This window comes from Myxine glutinosa, chromosome 4 (assembly GCF_964187855.1).
Source record: "Myxine glutinosa chromosome 4, kmMyxGlut1.1, whole genome shotgun sequence".
Taxonomy (NCBI): Eukaryota; Metazoa; Chordata; class Myxini; order Myxiniformes; family Myxinidae; genus Myxine; species Myxine glutinosa.
Window position 1 is genome coordinate 78,203,057 of NC_136264.1, and position 13,701 is coordinate 78,216,757.

The 13,701-nt window shown below is 47.8% G+C and overlaps 1 protein-coding gene and 1 pseudogene across 1 annotated transcript in view; both read right to left on the reverse strand.

The window, feature by feature from the left end:
- LOC144891756 (uncharacterized) overlaps nucleotides 1-5,547 on the reverse strand; it is a 97,640-nt gene extending 92,093 nt beyond the window's left edge. Inside the window, exon 1 of the mRNA XM_078776033.1 lies at nucleotides 1,720-5,547. Coding sequence (XP_078632159.1) covers nucleotides 1,748-4,816 — 3,069 coding nt within the window. The 5' untranslated portion in view covers nucleotides 4,817-5,547 and the 3' untranslated portion in view covers nucleotides 1,720-1,747. The remainder of the gene's footprint in view (nucleotides 1-1,719) is intronic.
- LOC137424868 (uncharacterized) overlaps nucleotides 1-13,701 on the reverse strand; it is a 114,386-nt pseudogene that overhangs the window by 27,847 nt on the left and 72,838 nt on the right.

The following is a 13,701-nucleotide window of genomic DNA, read 5'->3' on the forward strand; positions in this document are numbered from 1 at the left end:
CTCAACAATCGTCTTCAAGAAGTTCTGTCGCTCAAGCTTTTGGGTCTCACTATCTGCCACGATCTTCCTTGGGAAAACCACATTTCCTAGCCATTTCCTTCCTTGGAACACCTGAGCTCTTCACCACATACAAGGCTTTCATCCGCAGCTCAATGGAATACTGTTCCCCCCTCTGGGCCGGTGCTCCTGTCCTGCCTCACACCAAGCTCGGCTTCACGCTGTTGAAACCAAAGCTTTCAGAATCATTGGAATCTCCTGCGATGAAGCTAACTCCAAGGGCCTTTCACTCACTCACCGCAGGCAGGTTGGTGGCGTTTGTCTTCTACCGACTCCTCTCCGGCCTTGCTCCCCCAGCTCTCTCTGTGCTCTGTTTCCCTAATATTCCTGGAGGTCGCACAAAATCTGCCCCAACCCTCTTATGGTTAAACTGCCAAATTCAAGACTCTCTGCTCACCTTCACTCCTTCATTCCCCATTTCTCCCGCCTCTGGATCAAACTCCCCCACTCCCTTCAATCCCACTCCTCCCTCCAGGTCTTTAAAACAGCTGTTCACCACCATCTCTTATCTTCCCCCATCCAAAACCTCGATCTTTTCTACCCCCGCTAATTCACCTCCGATACACTTTTTTGAAATTCCAACTTCTTTCCTGGAAGTCCTTGCAGTGTCCATATGTTTTATACCTCTCCCACCTCCCCCCAAGCCCTCTCCCTCCCACAGTTCTCTCGATGTCCCTGCTCTCAAATGTTGTGTTTGTGTCCTTCCTCCTCTCTCCCCATCTTGTCCATCGCTCCCCTTATTTTGTGTTTAATGTGTCGGTTTGTGTTGGTTTGACTTTTTGTGTGATTAATGTTAGCTCTTTCACGAGCCTCGATCTTGTATGCAAAAAGATATATATATATATATATATATATATCCAAACTAGCATCAAAATATCGGAAGATGACTTGATGCTTTGGAAGCTTATTTCTAACTGAGGTGATGTGAGCGCGCGTTGTTATTTGCCAAAGTTCTGCAGTTCAAGTTGTGTTCCGAATTAAATTGTCGTCAATTACTGCAAAACTTAAACATTATTTGACAGTATTCCGGGTTCACTTGAGCGAAAGCGAAGGGAGCGTAAAAGCCAGTGCGATGCAGATTGCAAAAGCGAAAGGACGACGTGCGCATGCGCGGCAAGAGAGGTGAAAGGGCAAAAGGTGCGGAATGCACACGCGGACGTGGTAGAAATCACCAAGGAAACCGCAGAGAAAATAACTAAAGGAGGAATCGTGGAAGGGTCAAAGGGCAAATTGTAATGTCGAGTTCCCACCAATAGAAAACCTCCATCATCACCATAAAAATAGGAATGCTCGTCGTATCCTTGATTCCTAGATAGTCAGGTTCACGATGTAATTTCGTTGGAATTTTTGGGGGATTTGGAAAACGATATATTTTTGGGAACTATATTGTATAGTCAGTCAGAAAACCAATGTTGCTATTTGCACAGACTCCTGTTTGGCGGCCATCTTGGATTTTCAAAATTGCTGCAGTAGAACTAATTTTTCTCAATATCTCAGCTTCTAAATAACATAGAGCTTTGATTCTAACGGCTAAACATACATTTTCAAGGGCCCCGAATCCAATGGTAACAAGTTCGATAAGCTAGACATGACCATAGAGCTCCTATGTGGCGGCCATCTTGGATTTTTCAAACTGGCCGCCGTAAAGCTTATGGAACTCACCTTCTAAAGAGCACAGAGCTTTGATTCATTATTGAGTAAAGTCATCATCATCCTCATCATCGCTTTCGTTCATCACATCTTGAGAGTCCTCATCATTTTGGCACTGGATGTCACACTGACAAAGGTCTGTACAAGCCAAGTTGTTTGTTCTGCAGGAACATCTAGATGAAGAACAGTCTGTTTTGCACTGACATCTAACCATTTGAATGATGGCCTTGGGGGCTGGAGGCTCCTCAGTTGTGGTTGGTTTCACTTGTCCATCCGTGTCTTTGTAAAAGCCGTTTTGCAGGGGATTCAGCTGAGGATCCTGTTGAGCAATGCTTACCTGACCCCACACTCTGGCTTGGATATGGACTCTAAGGATGTGCTGCTTGAGAGCTCCAAGAGTAGGAGGAAGCCTGTCACTTTCTGCCATGTGTTTGCCAAAGAGATACCATCGTAGTTCGGGGATGCTGTCGATGTGGATGCCATTTGGAGAGCAAGCAGCGCATACAAAGTTAGCTAGTGTGGACAACATGTCCTCCGTCACTTCAGTTGCATCTGAAAGCATTCGCACGGTGTCTATGACATCTTCACTTGCTTTGAGGTAGACATGCAGCCAGGTTGCTTTGCCTATTCGAGAGAACCTCCCAGTGTTGTCTGCCCCTGTGAAAGCATGAAAGGCTGGCAACGCCTTTGCTCTTTCGACCCCTAGAGCTGTCCACAGTGGCTCTATTTGAAGTATTCCAGAGGCCATGGAAATGGATGTATTCCTCAGCAGTAGGTCATAGTTTGCTATGACTGGTACCAGGACATCTGTGTCGGGAGAGAAGAACACCAACTGCTCATCATGTGGGTTTCGCTGGGATGCCAGCATGGCCTGGTGGATCAACAGGGTGTCAGCTTCTTCATGGTTGTTGTCCTCAAAGAGCAGGTCACTGTTGCTCCTAGTACGCCCTGAAGCAGACGTGATGATCAACTTGGATGAGTGACTGTTGTATTCTAGAGTTTTCGCTGCCAGATAGTCAGTCAGATCAGCCTTTGTTTTGTCATGAGAAAGGAATCTGCTCATTGGGATGTGTTTGATGTTGGTGTCATCTCTGACTTGATACTGTACTGCATCCTTTCCTTGCCTTCTTTTAGCCCTGGTAGCACTCTTCAGAGAATCGTTTTTGTACGTGTCAAAGACCAGTATGATCTCATCACAATCTTTTGTTAGAGGCATGAGTCTGTCATTGAAGCACTCACCCAGATCGTTGACTTTCACTACAGTGGCTGGTTTCTTTGTCAGCTTATGCACAAGTACCATCCCATCCACCAGTGCAATCTTCCGACTTGTAGGTTTACTAGATGTGGATGCCATAGTTCTTGTGTCCATTGGATCTTCTTGTAGAACACTTGCAGCTGGTGTCTGCTGCTGATCTTCGGGGTGAATTTCTGCTCTTGCTAACTTGTCGAGGAGATGAATTAACTTCGACTTGTCAGTGCATGGAAGAATTGTCCCATCTGGAGCGAACAGTGCTCTTGGTGTCACAGTGAACTCGTAATTTCCGATGGCATATTTCTGGTTGACATCTCTGTTTGACTTGGCAAGGACCATGAGCCTTCCGTACAGTTCCTTAGTCTCCTTCAGATCCACAGTCCTGTCTCTGAGTTTCACTGTGGTTCTCTTTTTCCCAGACGTGAACATCTTGTTGTTCTCCTTCTTGACTGGTGCCCAGAGGCTAACATCTCCATTGATACGCTCCGACACGTAGTCTTCATACAACTTCTGACCAGTGACATCAATGTTCAAGATCTGTGGTACATACTCGTCTGGGATGTAAGCATTCGTTATCACATTGTGCAGCTTGTCACCTTCAGTGTCAAATGGATTCCAGTGACTCAGTATCGCAGCCTTGATCTTGTTGATTGCTTCATGCTCCCTCTTGACTGCACTTGGACCAAGGTCATGATGTTCTGTGATCTTGTCACCTTCCAGGCCAAACTGACTATTGAAGTCTTTTGACAGGCATGATAATTCTGGTGTAACCATGAAGAATCTCTGTCTAGCATTGGCATTGTTAGAGATGCCAATCAGTCCAGAGTGAATCTTCATCAGCTTGTTCAGATGTTCACATGCATGATCTGGTCCAATGGATACAAACGGGATGTCATTCTTGGTTATTGATAGATTGCCAGCTCCTAGTTCTTCCCAGGTCCTAGGGTGATTGGTTCTTAGGTCATACATGTCTGCGATGTATCGGGGCCAGAGCCGCTTGTATTTGATCCGGACCATGGCAAAGAATAACTTCCTCAGTTCTTCTCCAGCTTGGAGGTGAAGCACCAGGTCAGCACTCCGTGATGCTGCCACGAATAACAGGATTGTCTCCACCCGATGTAGATAGTTCATCATTGACTTGAACATTGCATTCTTGGATCTCTGTGCTTCCCACTCCTCGAGTGCCGTCACCACCCCATCAGATGTCAAGACTTGAAGGAGTTTGGTGTTTGCTTGTTTTACAGATTCAGCTTTCGTGCACTTGTTCGTCTCAGCACAGGCAGCTTCTACTCCCTCTGTTGCCTCGAAACACACATCCTTTACTTGTGGGTTGTCCTTCAAGAACTCCTCCAGAACCATTTCATAAAGTGCTACATATGAATATATATGGGCACGGAGAGACCGCTTGTAGTGTGTATATTTCAGGATTTGCCACGTCGTGGCTGGACCATAGACATCAGCTTCTACCCAAGTATCATCAATGCCTGAGTTCTCCATGGAGGCTCTGAGGGCTCGGAGAGCTGCCATGACAACATGCAGCTCACCCAGTCTGGGGACGACTGTGCGTTTCAAGTCAGGTCTTGCATCCAGCAGTTGCACCACCTTCTTGTAGAGGGCCATGTCAAATGAAATTACAGTGGGATGATCTTCACCAACTGCCAACATCCTTAGCTGACTGGCTTGCATGATCACGGTCAGTAGGGTTGGCCACTCATGCGCCACCTCTGGAAGTAGTGGCAAGGCACCAACCCGAGTCATGGACTGGCGTTCAGACAAGAGCGATATCCTGCCCAACCTGGAATCTTGCTGGAGTGTTCCCTCGCTTTCATCCTGGATAGAGCAGAAGCAACAACCCATCCCAGTTGTGTCAGTTGATAGGATCTGGAGACCCCCTTGTTGATGACAAACTCCTCTGTTCTCTTTGTAAGCTGTGGTTTCGGCTTGTCACAGTGCAGCACATCTACATGGTATGGAGTGACCGATAGACTCTGTGCATCACCGATGATCAGAGGTTGCGCAACTGGTTCTCCAGGGACATCTGACTTCTGGTACACTGCAGTAATCGTTGCGTGAGTGGTTCCTTTCCCGTCAGGAGTATCCTCGGCAAAGTCCGTGTTGTCTGCAGCAAAGAACACAAAGGCTCCCCTTTTCAGGAATGGTGGCATGTACAGACCTTCAAACTGCCTGGTGTTTTCTACGACAGCATTGGCAAGAGCAGTTTCCATGAGGAGGGCGCGGACAATCGAAACACAGTAGCCATGTGTATTGAGAAGTCCCATCAGCTTTTTGTTGCGTGTGTCATGATGGACAGTCAGAGCCAATCCCAGGACTTGGGGGTTTTCTCTTGAATGGGGTGGCCTGAATGTTGCGGATTCGCTGCTTGGTTTGTACTTCACCTGTCTGTTGGATTTGAATCCATACATGATGTTCTGACTCACAGTGAGTGTTGATCTGTCAACAACACTGGTCCTCTTCTCAGTTTCCAGCTTGTCGACAGGCCCTACCATTACCCAGCGGATCATGGTGTATAGTTCAGCCGGAACATCGTTGATATCGCTGGACACCTGTATGGTATTTGCTTCCTGGTCCTTCTTAATTAATTCTGCGATGCTCTTCCGTATCACTTGTGCTGCTTTGTAGATTGTCTTCATGTTGTTCTCGTCATCGCCATCACTTGTGATTGCAGAATGAACCATGCTTTCCTCACATGCATCTGGACAGTAGAGGATGGCCGATTTTCTTCGGTCTTTTTGGAGAACAGATGTCATGCTTGGCAACTCAGTGACGATTCTTTCTTTCAGCCACTTTCTATTGAATGTAGGTACATGCTTTTCCAAGTGTTCTGCGCCAATCATATTGACATAAGTGGTTTCAATGTCATCCATGGAGAGATAAGCTTGGTTTTGTGTTTTGACATCTATCAGGTTGATCATCTCAATCAGACTTGCCCGTTGCAGCAATAGTTCTTTGTCTGCGCTGCTTCTGTTTGCGCTAGGTCTGTCTCGTACTACATGGAACACATGTCTTCTCCAACAAGATTTGTGGTACCGAAGGTCAATTGCGTGTGCATCACCTGGTGAGATACATGTGTTGAATCGTGTTTTCAATAATGCATCTTGGGACTTCTCTACAGCCTCTCTAAGCTCTTGACCAGCATTTTCAGTCCTAACTTGGTGGAGTAGTTGGCCATCATCTTTCTGGCAGAAGAAACACTTCTCTTTATCCAGTGGCACTGTACACGAGCGTGTGAACGGGGATGTTGCATCAGATGTTGATGAGCCTGGCTCGTCCATTTCTGTGCTTCCTCTCTTCTGTCCGCGTTTTTTTGCAGTATAGTGTCCAGTTGTTACTGCATGCGCATGGCGGTCTCTGGCACGTTGTATCTCGCTCTTGTTAGTTGCACTGGAGTAACAAGTGCGATGCCAAACTGCCTTCTCTGTAGAGAGTGTTTCTTTTGTGCTGTTTTGGAGTCGTTTATGGACTTGAACGTAGATGCCATCATGCAAACTGGCCCTTTCTTCTATTGTCTTCAATAAATGTTGGTAGGAATCTATTCTGGGGTTTAACACCAGGGATCCTTTCTTGACATCATCAGCCTTGCATAAAATGCACTGCTTACAGTTCGTGGACTCCTGGGCTTGCCCCGCCCCTTCACTATCTTGTTGCATCTCACTCATAATGTGACATGTAGAACCTGCAAAGACAGCAAAGCAAAGGGAACCGTCACCGATATATACAACCACCACCACAGACATATTGATGTATAATAGGCTACAAATACACTACCACCATCACCACAATATCAGGTATATTGCTCAGTATATAAATAATACAAAAACACACGCTGTAAACGAATTATTTTCCTCAGCTGTACCCTGGGGATCAAACTTATTACTTTAGTAGCTTGTCCACCCGTAAACAGATTTTAAGTTCTCATGAACATTAGGAGTATCTGTGTGTTATTTGGCAGTATGCCACAAAGGCCCACAAAGGGCAAAACACTCGCAGTAGAATAGTATTTCTCATTACAGTCAACACAGTCAGGTTCAGCATGTCCAGATTTTAGATTTCGTTGGATTGTTTTTGGGATTTAGAAAAATCAAAGCTCCGTCTTATTTAGAAGATGAGATCCTGAGAAACATCAATTTTACGGCGGCCAGTTTGAAAAATCCAAGATGGCCGCCACATAGGAGCTCTATGGTCATGTCTAGCTTATCGAACTTGTTACCATTGGATTTGGGGCCCTTGAAAATGTATGTTTAGCCGTTAGAATCAAAGCTCTATGTTATTTAGAAGCTGAGATATTGGGAAAAATTAGTTATACGGCGGCAATTTTGAAAATCCAAGATGGCCGCCATACAGGAGTCTGTGCAAATAGCAACATTGGTTTTCTGACTGACTATACAATATAGTTTCCAAAAATATATCGTTTTCCAAATCCCCCAAAAAATCCAACGAAACTTTAAATCTGGACATACTGAACCTGACTAAGAGGATCCTCCCCCCTCCCCCTCCAAGGAAGGAGTTTAGTTGACCCAGCAGGTGTCCATTCGGTCCGTCATTACTGCACCTCATCAACACCAGACCAATTTATATCAAAAATGAGAATTTTTTATATATCAGTTGTTTCTTTCCGGGGGGGTGGTGGAGGGGGGAGATTTTCTTTCCGGGGGTGGGGGAGGGGGGGAGATTTTCTTTGCAGGGGTGGGGGAGAGGGGAGATTTTCTTTCCGGGGGTGGGGGAGGATGGAGATTTTCTTTGCGGGGGTGGGAGAGAGGGGGACTTATTCTTTCCGGGGGTGGGGGTGGGGGAGGGGGGGGAGGAATTATTCTTTCTGAAGACGGTTCTTGTGTGAGAAACAACACATCGACCAGACACCACCTCTTGACGAGCAAGACCCCTTCCCTCCCCCACCTGCCCCCTTCCCCCTCTCCTCCTCCCTCCCTCCCTGCCCCCCACCCCCTTCCCCCCTCTCCCCCACAGCCAACAATGCGCAATGGTGTTCACAATGACCCATCCTTGCTCAAGCGACCAAGAAGTTCTGCAAACATCCCTAAACGTCTCGATCTACATTATTTCCGGGTACTTATCTCATTCCAATTTAGACGAATGCAGTTTCTGCTGCCACCACCTTTCCGGAGGAACCATTCCACACATTAACAACTCAGTGGAAGATCCTTGCCTTATTACCGTTTGATCTCCCTTCTTCTTTACTCTCAAGTTCTGTACAAATCCATTCTGACAGATAAATGCACAAAAAGGGATTTGTAGGTTTCGAGTTTTGTGGACGGTGGATGACGCTCTACTCGTGTCCTCAAACAGACCGATGAGGGAGGTCAAAATGTCGCCGGCAACGCCATCAGATCGGAGCTCTGGAAACAAAATAATTTAATCTTCTGCTTGTGTTCGGCGATGGAATTACCATTCTGCCGGGTTTGCGCAATTGCACGTTCGTCTTTCAAGCAAGCTTTTGTTACGTCCATTTTCTGTTTCTCGAATTATTCACAAATGTTCGGTTTCTGCAATATCGCAATAATGTTTTATTTACAAATAACGTACAACGACTGTGATAAAATTAAAATGTAGTTCCGTCCCACCAAGACAAACTACCCAATTTTGAAATCGATTCGTGAGTGAATTTTTTATATTACGGGACACAAACGGAAATATTCGGCAAGGATTTGCTTTTTGCTTCTTCACGTTAACGGAAGCGCTGAGCAGGCCCAAAGGAGCTCAGGATAGATATTGGTGGGAGAAACGAGCAAGGGAAGGCGGACGGAACTTTCCCTCACGGAGCGGATCACATCGGCCTCAGATTTGAGCCAATGGAGAGGGGAGAATGAAGTTTCGACCAATGGATGGAGCGTGAGGTGGGGCTTAATTCCTCAGCGAATGGGAATGGTTTTGAGGCAGCCAATAGCAAACGAGCAAATCCTGGAAGCCAATAGCAAATAGCCGAAGCGTCTCTCGGCGCAAACAAAATCTGGCCGCGCATTTCACTTCTTGTTTTAGTCGCTGTTGTTTTATATTGATCTTTGCCGGTCGCGATGGCTCGCACGAAGCAAACCGCCCGTAAATCGACAGGTGGAAAAGCTCCCCGAAAGCAGTTGGCGACAAAGGCGGCGCGGAAAAGTGCTCCAGCCACCGGTGGCGTGAAAAAGCCGCATCGTTACCGTCCAGGAACTGTGGCGCTGCGCGAGATCCGGCGCGACCAAAAGTCCACGGAGCTGCTCATTCGCAAGCTGCCGTTTCAGCGCCTCGTCCGTGAAATCGCACAGGATTTCAAGACCGATTTGCGATTCCAGAGCTCCGCAGTGATGGCGCTGCAGGAGGCGAGCGAGGCCTACCTCGTTGGGCTGTTTGAGGACACTAATTTGTGCGCGATTCACGCCAAACGTGTCACCATCATGCCCAAGGACATCCAGCTGGCACGACGTATCCGCGGGGAGCGAGCTTAACCCGCTCGTCCAAGGTCTTGTGCTTAACCCCACAACACCCAACGGCTCTTTTCAGAGCCACAACACCTTTCTTGAAAGTGTAATCGACATTTCTCATAACTCAACAATGTATCAATGTTTTTGTGTACAATGTGTATACACTGGTGAAATTGTCACCGAAGTTACGACCCTGATGTTATTCAACTTATTGCCGCTACACGGCTCCGATAAAAGAGACTGCCTTTCAGCGCAGAAGGTAGTTCTGTGCCATGTGACGTGATAGCACCTCCGGGCTTCCGGAGAATGGTAAGGATTCTGCATTGCGCGCTGCATGCTCGCTTCACTAGATACACCTGAATGTACCTGTAGTAACACTAATACTATGATTGCTGGTTCTCTCTTTAGATGCTGTCTGAGATCGATCACGATTAAACTCAACTCTGAGACAATGTTGTATCTCTGATTCTTCCAACACACAGTGTGTCTGTCGAATGGAATCCGTTTTGTGAAGCACTTTTGCCATATTTCTAATGAAGACCCCGAGAAGAATCCGTGATGAAACAATACGGTGTCGTCTGCCTGTGTCTCAAATGAAAAGGGTTCAGGATCGTTCAATGAAACCTCCACATGGCTGACAAGTGATAGTTTTTCGAGTTCATCTGTCATGTAACGTGCAAAGGCAGGGGGGGGGGGGGGGATGTGAGTTCATCTCTATAATAATACTGTAAGGACTCGACTTTGTTATCCCTTTTACGCCGCACTCAATGACCCGATGCCCACGGCACTAATGGATTTACGATCTACGAACCGCGCTCTTTGTTTATCACGTACAGCCATACTCGAAAAATCTGAATTAGCCGACGTTGGGGCCCAAAAGCATCCGATTAACGGCCGATACGACGCCATCTTACGACGCCATCATATTGGCGTCTGCTGGGTGAAGGTGCAGCAAGCCGTCCGCTGATTGGACAGTTGAAGGCGACAGCAAGCCGTCCACTGAGTGGACAATCCAGAGCATGCATTCCGCCATTTGTGCTGGTGTCATCGATCGCGGTGTACGCTAACCTCATCAGGTGGGTTTACCATAATTTATTCCATATACTGTGATTACGACGAAGTGAAACCGATCAGCAGCCCATCAGTATCATATAAAGCAATAAATAACAAGGCTTCAGCTTCTGAAAGCTTAAAACAAAGTGTACTTCGCCGAGTGACGAAACGTAGGCGTAGGCCTAGGCCCTACCTATCCAGTTGTGTTTCCGTTGTGGCCATGATCTCAACAAATGAAATGGCGTAGGCCATGTGGCGTCGGGTAGGTCATGATCAGCCCCCCCACCCCCCCGCCCCCCTTTCGTTTCACCAACTCCTGCATCTGCTACCGTTCATGATTATCAAAGTAGGCTTTACCCTGTTCACGATAAGGTAGAAATCAGTGAGGTGTATACTGTTACGTGGTCCCCTCGGTGAATACCTGGTCTCGGTGACCCCCGGACCGTGAGAGGAACTTCGCCATAAAGTTGTATTATATATGCGCTTTCGCCACGCAATCCATATGAATTCCACCCAAGAGAAAACTGATGTTCAAGGATATATTTCAATGGTAATGACACCATACAATTTCAATGATACAACCACGGAGATTTTCCCCAAGCAATCAATAGCAAACAACCCTCAATAATTCCCAATCCACAATCAATCCCCTATATGATTAAGATGGCCATCTTATATATGTGTGTTCACTTCGGTACTCACGACCCCCTTTTGGTCTCTGCTCCTCACAATGTCTCTGGGCCCCTCCTGACCAAGATACTGGTCGGCATCGCCGCACTCGGGCGGTTGAACGAACCCCGGGTGGACGTTTTTCCACCGGGCAGGTATCGTACCAGGCACCGTGGCTGCAGCCCCTCGTGGCCACGCGAAGCGGGTACTGTAGAGCAAGCCAAAAGCCCCACGCCGCTTGCAAGGCGCGTTAGGCCCCAAGGTGCGACCCGCACGCGTCTGTTTCGACGGTGCCGCGAACGGTGCCAGACGCGGGGTCAATGCACGGCCCCACGTCAACTTGACGTCTCCACCGGGCAGGTACACGTCCCGGTAATTCCTCTCGCCAGACGGGCTTCGGAACGCCGCTTTTCCACGCAGCGCAAGGTCGATCCCACCTTTGGTCGGAGCGGGGCGAGGAAGAATAATACTCGTCCCTTTTCTTCCTCGTGTCTTTTCTTCTTCCGTTTCCGGTCACTTCCGTTTCCGGACACTTTTTCAGAAGGGCTCCTGACCCTCCAACCACAACAACCCTTAATCAATTCCGGACACTTTTTCAGAAGGGCTCCTGACCCTCCAACCACAACAACCCTTAATCTAATACGCATGGATAAGCAAAGACCCGAATGGTAATTCACATACATTCACATAAATATGTAACACTCCCCCCCTTCAAGAAAGAAAGTTTGAACCCAGCGAAAACTTTCTTTGCCGGCCAATTTGGAGAAACAATCCAGATAACTCAACCCCCCCCCCACATTATCAGTTCCCCCCGGGCACAGTTATCCCTTAAAAATCAAGCAACCAAAATTTCACCACAACCCCTCCAGATTACTCCCTCTGGACTAAGCACCAGCAACGACATTGTCCCTGCCAAATCAAACTCCATCTCATGACCCTCTGACTTTGACCGTCAGTTTCTTGCGAATGAAGGTTAAAGGGTTGATCAAAGATCCAAAGTTAAGCCACTCGATAGCACTTTTTCCCGGGAAGCCAAGCCGAGTATTCACTACATGGATGCCTTTAGGAACGTGGAGTTCACGGTTAGTCCGTGCAGGAAAGTTCTCTACATGGACGCCTTTAGGAACGGCGTTCACGGTTAATCCGTGTAGGAATCTTGGCTCGGCGGCTCCGCCGCATTCAGTGCTTCAACTTCTCAGAACTTCCCTAATAATTAGGGTGGGACCACTTGTCCCTGTAGTCCCATGAATAGCGGTCTCCTTCTCGGCCACTACTTTGCCAATCCTTCCTTCGGGAGCGGCCGTAACTCAGGGAGCCTCCATAATAATATTGATCGTGGCCACCACCAAAACTACCGCCCAGTTGTCCTCTCCTGTAGACCTCTCGACGCCTACGAAATGCCTTCCCTACTGTTATGGTCCGACCCTCCAAATCCTTGCCATTCCAATTCTTCTCTGCCTCTCTGGCGTCTTTTGTGCTGGCAAACGTGACAAAGCCGAACCCTCTTGACTGTTGCGTTTCCCAGTCTCTTACCAACCGCACTTCCACCAGCGGCCCATATCTGTTGAAGACAGAGGTCAGAACTTCTTCCTCTGTTTTGAAGTTCAGTCCCCCTACAAATAACTTGGTACTTTTGTCGCCCTCCCGAGCTGGTGTGGTGTTATTTTCCCTGCTGGGCTCTTTACCAACCCTCAGGTTACCATAAACTTGACCCCCGGCCAAATCATTCCCGATAACCACAGATACACCCTCTACAGGAAGCGTGGCTTGTAAACCGACGGTGACCGGTCCTGACACCAAATCGGACTCCAGATGGATGACATGAAGTGGAGCACTAACACCGTCCCCGATCCCCTGTAAACGAACACTATCCCCCGTTGCCGTCTCCTCGGACCATGGCAAAACGCCTTCAAGCATTAAAGATTGATGTGCTCCTGTGTCCCTCAATATCCTAACCGGTCTCCGGTTAGTCGAGGCTCCATCCAGTGACACAAACCCCTCTGAAATAAATGGTTGGTAACCCTTTTGATGGCGATTTCTCACAATGGCCATTGCATTTGGAGTCGTAATAGTCGGACTCCGCTCTGGGTCTTCCCTTTTCATGCGGTAACAACTGGACATCAAGTGTCCAGGTTTCTTGCAAAAAGCGCAAGTAGGCCCGGAGGAAAAACACGTGGTCTGCCTCGGGCCCCCCGAACTATAAGTTTGTCTTGGGCCCGCATCCCTCTGATTTCGAACAGGTGGGGTATCATAGTTGTCCCCATAATCATCTCGAGGCCTCCGCCATGTATGGTCGTTCTCCGCACCTGCTGTTCCCCACCTCCCCTGCGGAGATCTAGGCGAGGAGTTAGGTTCGTGGACCCCTATTCGGTGGGTTAAGGCATAATCATCTGCCATGGTGGCTGCGTCCCACAACTTTGGTACTTTCTTTTCCTGCAGGTACACTTTGATGTCCTCGTGGACACACTGCTGGAATTCCTCCACCAGGATCAAGTCCCGCAATGTTTCGAAGTCTTTCCCGACTCCTTTTGACTCACACCACCGATCAAACATGTTTTCTTTCACTCTGGCAAACTCCACATGGGT